This window comes from Macrobrachium nipponense, chromosome 6, assembly GCF_015104395.2.
Source record: "Macrobrachium nipponense isolate FS-2020 chromosome 6, ASM1510439v2, whole genome shotgun sequence".
Taxonomy (NCBI): domain Eukaryota; kingdom Metazoa; phylum Arthropoda; class Malacostraca; order Decapoda; family Palaemonidae; genus Macrobrachium; species Macrobrachium nipponense.
The window spans coordinates 20,054,065-20,070,447 of record NC_061108.1 but is presented as its reverse complement, the minus strand read 5'-3'; the positions used below and the strand labels follow the sequence as shown (position 1 = coordinate 20,070,447).

At 35.7% G+C, this 16,383-nt stretch overlaps 1 protein-coding gene across 2 annotated transcripts in view; it reads left to right on the top strand.

The window, feature by feature from the left end:
- The window catches only part of LOC135216878 (paired box protein Pax-6-like), a 192,448-nt gene that overhangs the window by 138,222 nt on the left and 37,843 nt on the right, over positions 1-16,383 (top strand). For both annotated transcript variants that reach the window (XM_064252399.1, XM_064252398.1), the window contains exon 7: positions 8,860-8,948. In XM_064252399.1, coding sequence (XP_064108469.1) covers positions 8,860-8,948 — 89 coding nt within the window. The remainder of the gene's footprint in view (positions 1-8,859; positions 8,949-16,383) is intronic.

Sequence of the window (16,383 nt, the reverse complement as noted above, 5' to 3'; positions counted from 1 at the left end):
AAACAGAAATGCCCAATTCGATGGGCATCTCTCTCTCTCTCTCTCTCTCTCTCTCCATTTGATTTTTCCCATCGCTCACTTCTTTCACTTCATTGATAATTATATTGCGCTTTTGACCTCCAAAAGATACAAGTGTTGCGAGAACTGCAGTTGTGCTCGTATCGAGATTCACTCTCACAACAGACAAAATGTCACTCTATATATATATATATATATATATACATATATATTTATAGATATATATATATATATATATATATATAGATAACATATATATATATATAAATCACCTGCAAAACAACAGTACTTGCACTTCGGGGATGTACTATACGTTAGTATCAAAAAACAACTAAGACAAAAGTTTTCGTATCTGTGCTTTATCTTGATCGTAGCTCACTTTACTTGGGAAAAGGATATTCATTCTTTAGGAGTCACGCTTTACTTTTTGGATTTTGTGTTTCTCTTGCAAAGCGCTCGTTTTTGTCCCATACACATCCTGAATTATTCATTTGGTCCTAGACTCTGCAGGGTAGGAGGCTGCGGATGACAGAATATGAGTATACAGTGTACACCTTTGTGAAGAACAGCTATTGACAGATTCATTGAAAATTGGTAAAAGACTTTTCACAATATGCACTTTCCAGGAAGGAAATTGATAAAGTAAAGACAAAATTGCCTCGTGTGATAATTATACAAATATCGAAGTTCCCCGACTTTCCCGAATAGTCCGTGACCAATAAACAACGATTTCAACACGTAGCTGTACGAGTCAGTAGTTGGAACTTTTTTGAATTAACAGCAAAATAATCCCATCACAATGAGTCGGAACCCATTCTCGATTCGGTATAAGTAATTCATCTGTTCATCTGATGTCCCAAAACCCAAGTGATGTTCCAAAACCCAAGTGATGTCCCAAAACCCAAATGGGAAATCAAATCTGGACCCAGCCCAGTAGTACTCTCTCATAAACACTACGGCCAACTCGAAGGGTTTTAAACTGAACATAGAATTTAGCAAAAAGGCCAAGCACTGGGACCTATGAGGCCATTCAGCACTGATATGGAGGAGGAAAAACCTCCCAGTTACACTATGAATCAACTGCTAGGAGAGGGTGGAAAGTAAGATGGAAGAGAATATGAATGGAGGTACAGTAAAAGGAACGAAAGGTGTTGTAGCTAGGGGCCGAAGGCAGGCTGCAAAGAACCTTAAGTAATACCTACAGTGCACAGTATGACGTGCACTGTGGGCACTAACCCCCTATACGGGGTCGAGGGGTTTTGAACCCTGTGTAACTGTAAATCCCTCTTGCCAAAGACGCCCTATTTCATTTTTATTTCAAAGATTTTACTTATTTTTCGTATAGGAATTTTCCTTCGGTTGATTATCACGGGTGAGTGCAAAATAGATACGTATTGGAATTTGCTGGCAACTGTTAGTAATTATTATCATTAATTCGTTTTTTAATTTGAATAATATTGCAGTTATTATTCTGTTTTGAACACTATTAATATGACCACGATTTTTTTAAAGCCCGTACTATGCTAATTAGCGTGAGACTTTCAAAATAAGTTCAATTTTTTTAAAGTTAACGAAAATTAGCCAGTCGAAATCATTCATTCGAATTGTGTTTTCACTGTCCTCTCCTTTTTTAAATGTGAAAATCAATTGCTCGTCAAAGTATGTATTATACATTATAATTCTTATTTTTTGACGAATGAATAAACAAGATCTAACCAATGAATAAGTCCGATTCCCATCATTTGTACTGACAATCTTAGAAATTCATGTTTAGATAGAATATCTCATTAGCTGTGATTTTTTGTTTTCCTTTTTTTTATTTTCTGTCGTTTGAATAACTTTCGTTTATCTCCTGTTTCTAAAATCGGGGTTTTCGGAAAGCTGAACGCCATAAAGGCAGGGTGGGAAGTATATTTAGTTTTTACGAAATATTTTCCTCTTTCTGTTATTTCCTGGTGGCCATACGTATTTCAGAGCCTCACTTCGGTCGATTAATACTTCAGTCTTTCGTAACTTACGGAGAAACGCAAACATGTCCGTCCTTTGTCTCGATTTCAGCCTAAATTCTGTCGAATGACTGAGTGACTGATACCTTCAAAGGAGCTCCTGTTTTCGTACTCATTAAATGTTGAATTATTTTCTCTAAATTGTGCGTTGAAATGATTTAAACTTTAGTCAAGAGGGCCGTTGAAGGCCCCCAAAAATTAACATGGAAGGACAAGTACTTGGGAAAGTACTGAAGTGCGTTACTTCTTTTGCGCCATCCGCCTTCTTCTGTCATCGTTTCTGCATCTAACCTTATACATCCATCATGGCAGTTCGTATACTTGCAATCTTCAGAGTTCTTTGATGCACCGGCAGCCTCGATTTCAGACTCAAGCTGAACAGTATTTTGTACTGCAAAGGTTGTTGACTGTTGCAGGAATGGGCCATAGATGCCCCGTGACGAAGTTATGTCCATGGTTTAACTCTTATATTTATTATCTATACATAATGTTAATGTTGGTGAATAAATATCGCAAATTCAGGTAAAAACTGATAAGCAAATAACATTTCACTTCTATATTGTCTTCGCAATCAGCAAAACTATATTTCATATGTCTAATTTTCTCTCCTGTTGCTATAGTTTTATCTAACACTTCACTCTCTACTCCCATTTTGTCAACTCTATTATAGTTGCCTTTTCAATCTCGAATTAACTATGACAATGCCTGTTTTAGCTTTTCTATCTAAATCGAAAATATGTTGATTTATTCATGACTGAAGGCGGAAAAGCAATTCATCCTGGCTAATGACAATAATGATAATTTTGAAAGAGTTTAACTTTTAAACCGTCATTTTTCTACCTAAACTTGAATACTAGTATATAAACTTGTATAGACTGTTGCCGGCGTAATTCAAATGACATATCTCTGAAAGAATTGGCTTATCATGACATCGTTTTACAAATTTATGAAAGACTGCTTCACAATCCTCTTTTCAGAATCCGGGTAATCATGCTATGCTGAATACATTTCTCGTTAAGAGGAAAAGAGCTATTTTCTTGTATAAATATTATTTGATAACGCCGCGGTCGTAAAAAAGCGTATTGCCAGTTCAAGAGAGGTAGATAGCAAATGGCAATAAAATCCTGAGAGGGACTCGAGAGTGTTGTAAAGTATAGTTTGATATTTTGGAGAGATGCTTCTGAATGATAATAACCTTTGGAGTATTTCAAATGATTACTAAAGAAAACAAAATTTGTAGATCATCAGTTGCACATCTGGTATTTCCTGCTGGAAATTAGCCATGTTTTGTATTATCAGTGCTATGGTCAATCTTTAGAAGCTTGGCTTCAGTGTGTTAAACATACGAAAGCCAAGCTTGCACTGAATGTAATGCCAATATGTAAGAAAAGAAAGAGGAGGGATATATTGTTTCTTAATGTAATACAGTTGTTTACCGAAACAATCAAGATTGGCTGATAAAGCAATAAACCCGATTTTTCATTCATAGTCTGCTGATATTGGAAGACATTTAAGGATTTATTTTTTATTTGGCGTTGCTTGACATTCCGTGGAATCAATGAAAGATAGGAAATCCTCAGAAAAACTTCTTTTCACGTCTCCTTACTTTACAATACAGCAAATAATTTGTGAGCGGTAAATTCCCTGAAGATACTTCTGCAAAAAGGAATAATTTCAGTCTTTCCAGATAAGGAATACCTTTTTATACTCAAAATACCGACTTATCATTGAGAACTAATTCAACTCAGTTTACAGAACCTTATTCGAACGGTTATAGATCTATAGATTGTTCTCAGAAGCTTGATGTTGGCAAATGATGAAAAATTCTTTGTAATTGAAAAACAATCTCATGTTTGGGTTGTTTTCAAATTATTCAACATCGTCTCTGACTTATTTCACCACTGAAGATTCCATTCAGTTACACATACAGTAATGATAGATATAATTAAACTTACAGGTTACAATGAATTCATCACTTTTCTTATCCTTCCCAGTGATGTAATAAACGAATGACTCTCAGTCAGCGGGAGTTCGAACCCAACCCAGGGAAGAGAATTTCTAAATTCGACTCTTGTCAGATTTCAACGCTCTTAGTCAAAACATTATCCAAAAGGGTAAGAGATGGCTATTACAGTACAAATCCGAACGGTAGTGACCCCCAAGGATTTTAAACCGGTATGTATCCACCTTTGCGGCGTATTTAGAACAAGCTCGTTTGGGAATGACCTTCAAAACATAAACAAGCCACTGAAAATATCTTAAAGATACCGACCCCGGAAAACCCCTAGGGTAATTATCTACGAAGGATCCAACCAAACTTACATTTCTCCGTTACTGAGAAGTCTTCAAGCATTCAAACACATTCCGCGAATGAACAGAATCGCACCGACATCGAACGAAGACATATGAGAGGGTCATAAATTCGTTGAGGGTTAAATAGTAGACCAAGTTTCCTTTTAATAAGCATTGTTTGAAGGCACGTTGGGGTTGGCGGGGAATTGTCGGCTTTTTTTTCTTTTCTTTTTTTCTTGGAAAACAATTGGTTTAGGGAGGGGTCAATTGAGCGCGTGTTTTGTCAACTAACGGCGAGGGGTCACTGACTTAAACAAAGGACGGGAAATATTGACAGATGGTGGAGACAGTATAAGACATTTTCAATTGGCATTACAAAACGAGGGAGGGGCCCAGGGAGGGACAGTGAGAGAGAGAAAGAGAGAGAGAGAGAGAGAGAGATTTGTAATTACTTCCGAATGCCACAATTTTCCTGGATCTGTACGTACATACAGCGCACCATTCGTTCCAACCGTCATCATTTCAGATGTAATTCTTTTATTATCCTATATCCTTAACATAATTTCATATCTCTTTCTTTCTGTGGTACATTCCTAATTGCTTTGAAGTCGTTCATTCTGTCTCCTATAGCTTCAGTTTTCTTCCAGTCTGCTCTCTCTCTCTCTCTCTCTCTCTCTCTCTCTCTCTCATTATCGCAATTGATTCCTCAGGGACGTTACAAATTGGTGTGAAAAATTTTGTGCGTGAATGGCTGAAGGCGGGACACCATTTTTCTTGGCGGTAACAATTTTCCTAATGCACCTCACTCTCGCCGCTCCAGAGAGAGAGAGAGAGAGAGAGAGAGAGAGCGAGGAGAGAGAGAGAGAGAGAGAGAGATTAATAGAAAACGTAGAATGGCTTAAGAAACAACTACGAAATGTTGCTTTCTTTGCGATTTATCATGTTTTAAATTAAACGCCCTTTTTATATTTTCAAACCCTTCGCTAAAATCTATAATTTTGATAGAGCGTGTGTGTGTATGTTTATGTATATGTGTGTAAAATACACACACACACACACATACTCGGCATACACATACCCTCAATTATATGATCTATATAATATATATATAATTATATATATATATATATATATAATAATATTCATATATAGATGTCATGTAATAATTATTCTATAATTGAGGGTATGTGTATGCAGAGTAGATTTTCTGTAGAAATGCATTCATGTACTTAACCATAGAAATTCGTTATGCCAAATTAAACTACAGTTTCTCAAAGAAGTGTCGACAGACAGACATACAGACAGCAAACGGAGCTAAAAGTCTCTTCCTCCGCCTCCCCCCACCCAGAGTACGAGAGCAAAGAACATAAACGTGGCTCCTTGAAGTTAAATCCTTCGGGGAAAGTGGGAGACGTTGAGTGAGTGAGGCTGTATTAGTGAGCGACTTATCACGCCATGAGAAATAGTCTTGTTGACATGCTTAATCTCACTTTAATCAATTACTCGATTAGTTTCTCCTGTAAAACCTGAGCTTTTTGCTTATTAGAACGGAGTCGGGGAACTCCGCCCCCCAGCCCTCCTCCTCCTCTACCTCCTTGCCTTGCTTCCTTTCTTTGGCCCTCACCCTCCTCCCACCACTCCTCCCACCACTCCTCCCACCCCTCCTCCCTCCGGGAGATTTCTCCCGATTATTCGAAACAATCCTTTCGTTCGTTTTCTTTTGGTTTCGTTTTCATTGGTCCTGTCTTTGGCTGATGCTCTTCTTTCGAGTATTTCGTTTGAATATTATTTACTTCTCTATTCATTTATAAATGATAGATTTTCACGTAATTAAAGCGAATATTTTCACGACAAAACAAACTTATATATCGATGGAAATCAGAGAAACCAGCGTAGCAGTCTACTGCGAACCGACTTCGGAATGGGGGATATTTCCCCCCTTTATCTGGCAGCCGGCCCCCCACCTACCCTCACAGCTCCCCTCAACTCTCCCACCCTGTGTCCTTTCTTTTCCTTTCCCCTTGTGAGAAGATTGGATGAAAAATTACCCAGAACTTTACAAAATGGTGTGGGTGGATCCAGTCTTCCCTTTTGATTACAGTGTTAGTCGTTTATGTAGAAGTTAGGTGTTTATGTAGTCCCGAGGCTGAGTTTGGCTCCAGAAGGGAAAGGATTAGTTTGATTTTCTTTCTTGACCATTCTTATGTTCGAGTATTTAGATTTTCTTCAATGAAGATATTCCGTTGTCCCCTGGGATTTTCAAAAAGTAAAATCAATTCGATGTGCCTCTTAATTTTTTTCAATCTCATTGTTTTTCTCTTATTTTCTTGATTGACTGGCAACCCTGATTGTAGAGATTTGATTGGCCCCTCTTTCTTTATTGTTTTCAGAAAATTAGGTTTCGTTTTTATTTGCCAAAGAATGGTTTCTTTGCTTTGGAGTGAAATGGCTTCCTTGGTCATCGTTCATTTATTTTACTTAGAGCAATGTAATATGAAACGGGTTCTCTTTTTTTTTTTCCTCATGAACTCGCAAAGCTTCCCTGAATTATTTTCTTATTTCATTAAGTCGTTTTACCTGATGACTTGACTTCAGTGTCTCTTCATTTCTTCGACTAGAGGATTCTCTCTTCTTCGCTTCTTTTAGTTAAAAAAAATAGTTTCTCTTAGATATATTGAGATTAGAAACATAATTTTCTGATACCCGAATATTCAGCTTATATTCTTAGTTCAATTAGGGTTTAAACTGTGGCTGACAAAAGTGGCATTTTCCCTGAGATAAGCAATATGAGAAATGAAGAAGAATGTCAAATAGAATGTCTCAACGCGTTTACAAGGACTTCGTGCGCAACAGTTGGCAAACACTGAAGTAAACTGTAACGACTGAAACGGACCTTTACGACTCCTGTTGGGTTACACTATTATAGTCGGTTCACTTAAGGTAGATTCTTGGGTGACCCCTATGCCTGTGAGACGTTTGTTTTGCGGCCACTGATTGACTAGGAGCTGCCTACCTCCCGGTACTAGCCAATCAGCGGCCGCCAAACAAACGTCTCGTAAGCATAGGACTCATCTAAGAATCTACCTTACGTGAACCAGCTATAGTGGGAACAGGATATCTAATGAAAAATAATTCGTAAAAGAAAAAAAAATTATGAAAAACAAGACGTTCTGAAAGGGTGTTGTCTATCTCAGGACACAAACCACAGGGTTCGAAAGTACATCTTCATGGGGTGAGGTTCGCGTGTTCCAAAAATAACTTGACAATGCTTGGGAAAGTGTGCATGAAAACTGAGAATTTTCCCAAAGTATGAAATTTACCTGTCCCATTTGCCAGATGTATATAATGACATTAGTGTTACAACGAGCGTATAATGGATTTTTAACTTCACGACTTGCTAATGTGTGTGTGGACAATTTCCAGTGAAATCCTTTGAAATTGACCGGAGAGTTTGTCTCCTTTCCTCCCACCGTGCTTAGCGTAGGTCGGGAAGAATATATAATAAGGCCGGGGATAGCCTGATTGACTCTGCTCTTCTTCTCCTCCCGGCCTGGTTCAAGCCCTGGCAAAGGAAAGGGAAAATTATCAATTGCATTTCCTATTCGGAATTTCAAGTCGAGATATCGAGATTTCGTAGTCTGGGAAATATATTTAGTTTCCACAATTTGTTTTCACTGATCTCTCAACAAAAACAATGATCAACATCAGTTATATGCGAGGTTTTTGATAAAGAAACTCACGCCATTGTGAACAATCGACGAAGGTGTAGACACAAGTCTACCTCAAAGTAATTTCATTACTCACTTTTATGGAGTAATCACAGAAGTACAACTCGTGCAATAAAAGCTTCTGGACCAAATATTCATTTGGTTTATACAATTTCTCCCTTATTATTATTATGTTTATATATACGAAACTTTATTCGACTACGCTGACAGCGAATGTACGTAAAAGATGACAATAAATTTGTTTCTCTCTCTCTCTCTACTCTCTCTCTCCATTTAACGGATATTTTTGCGTTTCTCTTCTGCTTCGTTCTCGTCAACTTTGCTTCACAGAAATTCTCTCTCTCTCTCTCTCTCTCTCTCTCTCTCTCTCTCTCTCACTGCATTTCTCTCTAAGTGCAAGCTTTCATTCCCTCAAACTCTCCTAACAGAGTTCATAAGATAGATAGGGGATGTAAACAGAATATTAGAATAGAGAAGAAAACTACGAGCATTTACAGGGACCAAGAGAGTTTAACATTTAACATGTCAATTCTTCAAAGGATTTAAACCACATGCCTACCATCATTCAGATTGCCTGATGAAATAGATGTATATCAATATAAACTTCATTTTAACATTTTTTGACGGCAAATGTACGTAAAAGATGATAGAATATATTTGATTCTCTCTCTCTCTCTCTTTCTCTCTTGATCCGGACTTTCCAATTACATTAATTTCGCCTTTAAATCATTTGAAAATGCTACACAGCTTCTTAGCATAGATTTGTTTTTCACAGTGCGATGAAATCCCTAAATCTGGATTATTTCCTTCCACAGGTATAGCGGACCAGGAAACGATATCACGTCCTTGCCGGTGGATTCCCCGCAGTCGGCTCCCTGCGCTCAGCAAGATATCGTCAAGAAGAGTAAGTATTCTCGTACTTCGGTGAGATCATCTAGTCAAGAGTAATGATTTGGTCACTCAGTAGTTTTTCCTCCGATGCATGATTGATTGGGTAGCTCTAAAAGATCGTACTATCTTTTTCTTCGTGTATATGATAATGAGGAAATGTTCTTCGAATCGGTAAAATTGACTATTGTTAGACTCTTGGAAAGTGGTGCAAAGTTTATATTGGCAAGAAACTTTTAAATTTGTTTTTTTTTTTTTTTTTTTTTTTTTGCTTAGAAGCAGGATTCAATAATTCTCCTCATTTTGGATTTTATTTTGAATGTATAATTACCGTGAACGAAAAAGGTACCACATACCCAAAGTATACCTTGTTTACCACTGAATTAACTGAATTACTAGTATGCCGTTCGACGGAATTAACATTGAATACAGCAACTAGACTTATTGATCAGTGTGAAAATAGAAAATGTTTACCTAGCACTCATGAGTGCCAGCTTTTGTTAATTATTGTTCTCAGGATTTTCACATAAAGAACCCTTTCACCAGAGAGTAAATGTACACAACATAATTAAAGATTCGTCTTACAACGTTCAAATCACTGTTCACAGTATTTTGAACGTTGTAGGTCGAATCCTAATTGTGTTGCGTATATTTACTGCCTGGTGGAAGGGTTCACAGAGGAAAATCCTGAGAACAATGATCGACAAAACAAGAAGAGATAGAATGCAAAATGAGAACGTTATGAGAATAGTAGGATGATGAACAAGATTGAGAAGGGACAGGTGAGATGGCTGGGTCATCTAATGAGAATGGATGACAATAGAACTGCAAGGAGAAGATGCAACTGGATACCTGAAGGAAGGAGATCCAGAGTTATAGACCTCGTAAGCGCTGGAAGGATGGAGTGGAGGAGATTCCTGGCAAAGCATAACATTCCAAGAACTGAAGAGCTTAAAAGAGATGGAATATTTGAAGACAGGAAAGATTGGAGAAGACGACTTTTAGGGGGCCACGGATACCACACATATGCATACATACATACATACGTATACACAATCGCGCGCACACACAAACATATATATATATATATATATATATGTATATACATATATATATATATATTATACATATGTATATATGTATATATATAGTAAGTATTGTGTGTGTTTTATGTATATGTGTGGTGTCCGTGTACAGGAGACGGCCACTAAAAGTGAATAATAAAAAACAGTAACAGCCACATTCATACTTTACTGTTCTATTTTGAATGGACTCCCTGTGAAGAACACTTCCATAACACTGTGGCTCATCAACAGCACGTTTATCACCCTAAACACACTCTGCACTTTCCATTTTTATCTTTGCAAGCAATCCTGTGCTTCAACAGCATCATCCTTATTTGTTTTATTGGCGTTCAACATTCAAACTTCACTTCTACAAAGGACAATTGACTCGACACCCTCTTCATATACTCTCACTATAACTTCCTTCGCCTATTCTTTGACTCACCTCTTACCCCTCCTACCATCATCCCATCCATAAATTATAATATATATATATATAATTATATTATATATATAGATATATATAATATATAGTATACTATAGATTATATATATATATATTATATATATATAATATAGCTATATATATATTAATTATATATTATATGAACAAAAATGTAATTTTATTGACAACTTTGAAAGGAGGAACAGAAGCCTAAATTATCAAATATAAGCTACAGCCTTGACAATATTCGAAAAAGAGAAAGATTCAGCACTTTTATTTACTGTATATATATATATATATATATATATATATATACATATATATATATATGTTAGTATATATACTATATGTATATATCATAATATATATATATGTCATATATATATATATTATATATACTATCTAAATGTATGTGTAAGTATATGTATATATGTTACTAGCTGCAGTTTAACCCGACCATAAATAATCGATTGATTGAAAAGGCAAATAATATGCAATAATAAAAAGCATGTATTAAAAGTATGCTTTAGATTCATGTTTCATAATCTGCTAAATTTTTACATGGTGATGTACTTTCATTAGGGAAATAATAATAATAATAATAATACTATAATAATAATAATAATAATAATAATAATAATAAAATAATAATAAAATAATAATAATAATAATCATAATAAATAATATAATTAATAATAATAATAATAATAAGCAGAAGAAGAAGAAGAAGAAGAAAGCCTTCGACATGATACCACACACATGGCTAATAGAATGCCTGAAAATATATGGGGCAGAGTGTGAAAACAACCATTCGCTTCCTCAAAAAATACAATGCGCAACTGGAATACAATACGTTACACAATGCTCTGGAATAAGACTAGCAGAGGTTAATATCAGGAGAGGGATCTTCCAGGGCGACTCACTGTCCCCACTACTCTTCGTAGTAGCCATGATTCCCATGACAAAAGTACTACAGAAGATGGATGCCGGTACCAACTCAAGAAAAGAGCAACAGAATCAACCATCTGATGTTCATGGACGACATCAAGCTGTATGGTAAGAGCATCTAGGAAATAGATACCCTAATCCACTGTAAGGATTGTATCTGGGGACATCAGGATGAGTTTGGAATAGAAAATTGCGCCTTAGTCAACATACAAAAATGCAAAGTAACGAGAAACTGAAGGATAAAGCTACCAGAATGGGAGCAACATCAAACACATAGATGAGGACAGGATACAAATACCTGGGAATAATGGAAGGAGGGGATATAAAACACCAAAACCCAAAGATGAAGGACACGATCAGGAAAGAATATATGCAGAGACTCAAGGCGATACTCAAGTCAAAACTCAACGCCGGAAATATGATAAAAGCCATAAACACATGGGCAGTGCCAGTAATCAGATACAGCGCAGGAACAGTGGAATGGACGAAGGCAGAACTCCGCAGCATAGATCAGAAAACCAGGAAACATATGACAATACACAAAGCACTACACCCAAGAGCAAATACGGACAGACTATACAAACACGAAAGGAAGGAGGGAGAGTACTACTAAGTATAGAAGACTGCGTCAACATCGAGAACAGAGCACTGGGGCAATGTCTGAAAACCAGTGAAGACGAGTGGCTAAAGAGTGCATGGGAAGAAGGACTAATAAAAGTAGACGAAGACCCAGAAATACACAGAGACAGGAAAATGACAGAGACAGGAGAATGACAGACAGAACAGAGGACTGGCACAACAAACCAATGCGCGGACAATACATGAGACATACTAAAGAACTAGCCAGCGATGACACATGGCAATGGCTACAGAGGGGAGAACTAAAGAAGGAAACTGAAGAAATGATAACAGCGGCACAAGATCAGGCCCTAAGAACCAGATATGTTCAAAGAACGATAGACGGAAATAACATCTCGCCCATATGTAGGAAGTGCAATACGAAAAATGAAACCATAAACCACATTGCAAGCGAATGCCCGGCACTTGCACAGAACCAGTACAAAAAGAGACATGATTCAGTGGCAAAAGTCCTCCACTGGAGCCTGTGCAAGAAACATCAGCTACCTTGCAGTAATAAGTGGTACGAGCACCAACCTGAGGGAGTGATAGAAAACGATCAGGCAAAGATCCTCTGGGACTATGGTATCAGAACGGATAGGGTGATACGTGACGTGACGTTGATTGACAAAGTCAAGAAGAAAGTATCACTCATTGATGTCGCAATACCATGGGACACCAGAGTTGTAGAGAAAGTAACGAGAGGGAAAAACATGGAAAGTATTCAAGATCTGAAAATAGAAATAAGAAGGATATGGGATATGCCAGTGGAAATCGTACCCATAATCATAGGAGCACTAGGCACGATCCCATGATCCCTGAAAAGGAATCTAGAAAAACTAGACGCAGAAGTAGCTCCAGGACTCATGCAGAAGAGTGTGATCCTAGAAACGGCGCACATAGTAAGAAAAGTGATGGACTCCTAAGGAGGCAGGATGCAACCAGGAACCTTACACTATAAATACCACCCAGTCAAATTGGAGGACTGTGATAGAGCAAAAAATAAAAAATAAATAAATAAAAATAATAATAATAATTAAAAATACTCACACTAGCATGGATCTTAAATGGAGAAACAAATCCACAGTCATAAAGAGGACACATATATTTTTTTCAGAATAAATCTCTGCAGAGAACTTTCGAAGATCTGTTCGAGTCCCCTTTGAGATTCAAAAGGTGAAACGAACAGATTCCCGAAAGCTCTCTGTAGTGATTTATTTTTAGATATACCTGTACCCATACATTATTTTGGATTTGTTTCTCCAATGATAATGTAATAATAATAAGATGTAAGTTTTATGTCTCTTTAGTTGTCTATTCAATCTGTTATCACCTGGTTATGTCCTATCTACTTCCATGTCTAACTAAAAGCTTCATTTGACCTTCCAGTTGATATATTTATGTCTGCATCTATCAACCTCTATTATTTTCAGGCTCTCCTAATATCAGTCATGTATCTGTTAATTATTAAGTCTGTCAGTCAATTCCATAGTATTTATCTTTTGTTCTGTAGGTTACCTATAAAACAGATGATTGCAGTTATATTCAAACTTTTGATTAACTGTGCAGTTAATTTGTCGTAAAATTGAACTTAGTTCTAATTTTGTTTGTCATCTAAGATCCAACAATGTTCCATGGGCCATTCTGTCATTACGATCTCTCTCTCTCTCTCTCTCTCTCTCTCTCTCTCTCTCTCTCTCTCTCTCATAACAAATTTTCCGCATTATTTTTGGATGGCGTCCTTCTTATCCCTGTCCTCCACAATAAATTCTTCCAGCTTTTACCCAGAATATCTTTTTTCTTCCTTCTCTCGATCTTCCCTGCTCCCCCGCGCCAACCTCTTGAAGCATCCCGAGCGACCAAATTAAAAATTGTCTAAAAGCTGGCGTAGCAGGACTCGGGGTTCGCCGTTTTTAATAAAACCGATCTGTATCATAGTCCATGGGAACGGGGGTCGGGGATGGATGTCCTAGCCCCCACTTTCAATCGGTGGGGGTTGGGGAGAAGGGGAATGATGGTAAGGAGGGATGGTTGGTTGAAGATTGGTCTTCGATGCTGGTTGGGTGCGGGTTGGGAGGGGTAAGGGAGAGGGGAGGATTTAAGGGTAGAGGGGAAGGGACGGGTGGGTGTTGTGACTTCGGGAGTCCCCGAGGGGAAATCTTTGATCTGTGTTAGATATCTTTTTTCTACATCGACAATTTTTATTGGGTTCCACGTACAGCCACTATCAATGGCCCCCTCGCCGCCTGCCTCTCTCTCTCTCTCTCTCTCTCTCATTCTGAAACATACACACGCACACACACGTGTTTACAATTTTGTAAAATTTTTCTCCATTCTGTTTTCAGAAAGCCAACACTTACTATCCCATCTCCGATCAAAGTAAACCTTGACTGATAACTTAGTACATACTGTCAGAGCGTTGAAAACAGTTGCATGGAAGGTTCGTTACTTGATAACAACAATTTCTCTCTCTCTCTCTCTCTCTCTCTCTCTCTCTCTCTCTCTCTAGCAATACTGGGTGTGGTCAGCAAGAAATGCCAGTTGCCTTGGGGTAGGGTAAGGGACTAGCACCCTTATCCCAAAGTACCTTTTTAAAATTGGAAGGGCAGTGGTTGCTGTAGCCACTCATTCATTCAATATATATATATATATATAATATATATATATATATATATATATATCATATAAACATATATATATATATATATATATATGTATATATATATATATATATATATATATATATATATATATATATATATATATATGTTTGTGTTTGTGTATGTATATTTACACATATACTGTAAATATTTACATATATGTAAATATATTATGTAACAGTACATATATGTGTATATGGTATGTATATATATATATATATATAATATTATATATATATATATATATATAATATATATATACATCATATATAATATATATATAATATTTTAAAAAAAAATATTATTTAATTATTTATTTAGTAATATAATATATATATATATTATATAATTATAATTATTGATATGATTATATATATATATATATATATATATATATATTATATATATATATATATATATATTACTATTATATATATACATACATAACTTTTTTCATATTAACAGATATGGAACGCTACACCAACTACTTTTTTTTTCATATTGTTATCCATAATGAGATTTGATTGGCAGCATCGGAAATGGGTTCTGGCGTGAGTCTTGATTTTTTTTTTTTCTTAATTACATTCTACACGCTGTGCGGTTCTGACGGTGTAGATTACTAGTGAGAAATGAGAATGTTATTTATCAACTGTTCCTATTATTCGTATGAATAATTGATATTAGGCTCGTATTGCGTTTGATAGGTGACACGAGAACGAATGATGTTTTTTGGTTATTAATTAAAAAAGAAAAAAAAAGTGATTTGCCGTAAACTCTAATTTCTTCAGATTCAAAATATGCGTCCTCTCTCGATTAAAACGGAACCGTAGCCGAAGCCAATGGGAGGCAAACGAAGAAGAGTGACGCGTGTGCGAAAGCTCTAGATATTAGTTTTTAAGCTGAGGTAATTCCTGAGTCTTACCAGGCCTATTTGACCATGCCTCCTTTTTTTTTCTTTTTCATTTTCTCCGGCTTTCTTGATTTTCGGCGGACTATGACAATTTGGATTTAAAATTCCCGTGGCTCTTTCAGTTGCCGTTGTAATCATATATATATATATATATATATATATATATATATATATATATATATATATATATATATATATATACTATATATATATATATATATATATATATATATATATATATATTATATATATATATATATATATATAAAGGTTTTTTGCCACGAAGGAAAAATTGAAAAAGCGAGATAGCCGAGTACTTTCGGTCCTGTTCGAACCCTTTATATATATATATAATATATATATATATATATATATATATATAATATATAATATACTATAATATTATATATATAATATATATATATTATAGTTATAATTATTAAATTTATAATATTAATTATATATATATATATATATATATAAGTCATATCACATTTCCGTGATTCATATACAAATATCGAGCTACAATGTCCTTTAATATCTAATTCGCTCTACCTCGGAATTAATATATTTTTCATATCAACCTAATATATATATAATATATATATATATATATATATAATTATATATATATATTATATTATATATATATCAAGGTTTTTTGCCACGAAGGAAACAATGAAAAAAGCGAGATAGCCGAGTACTTTCGGTCCTGTTCGAACCCTTTATATATATATATATATTTTATATATATATATATATATATATATATATATATATATATATATATATATATTATAAGAATA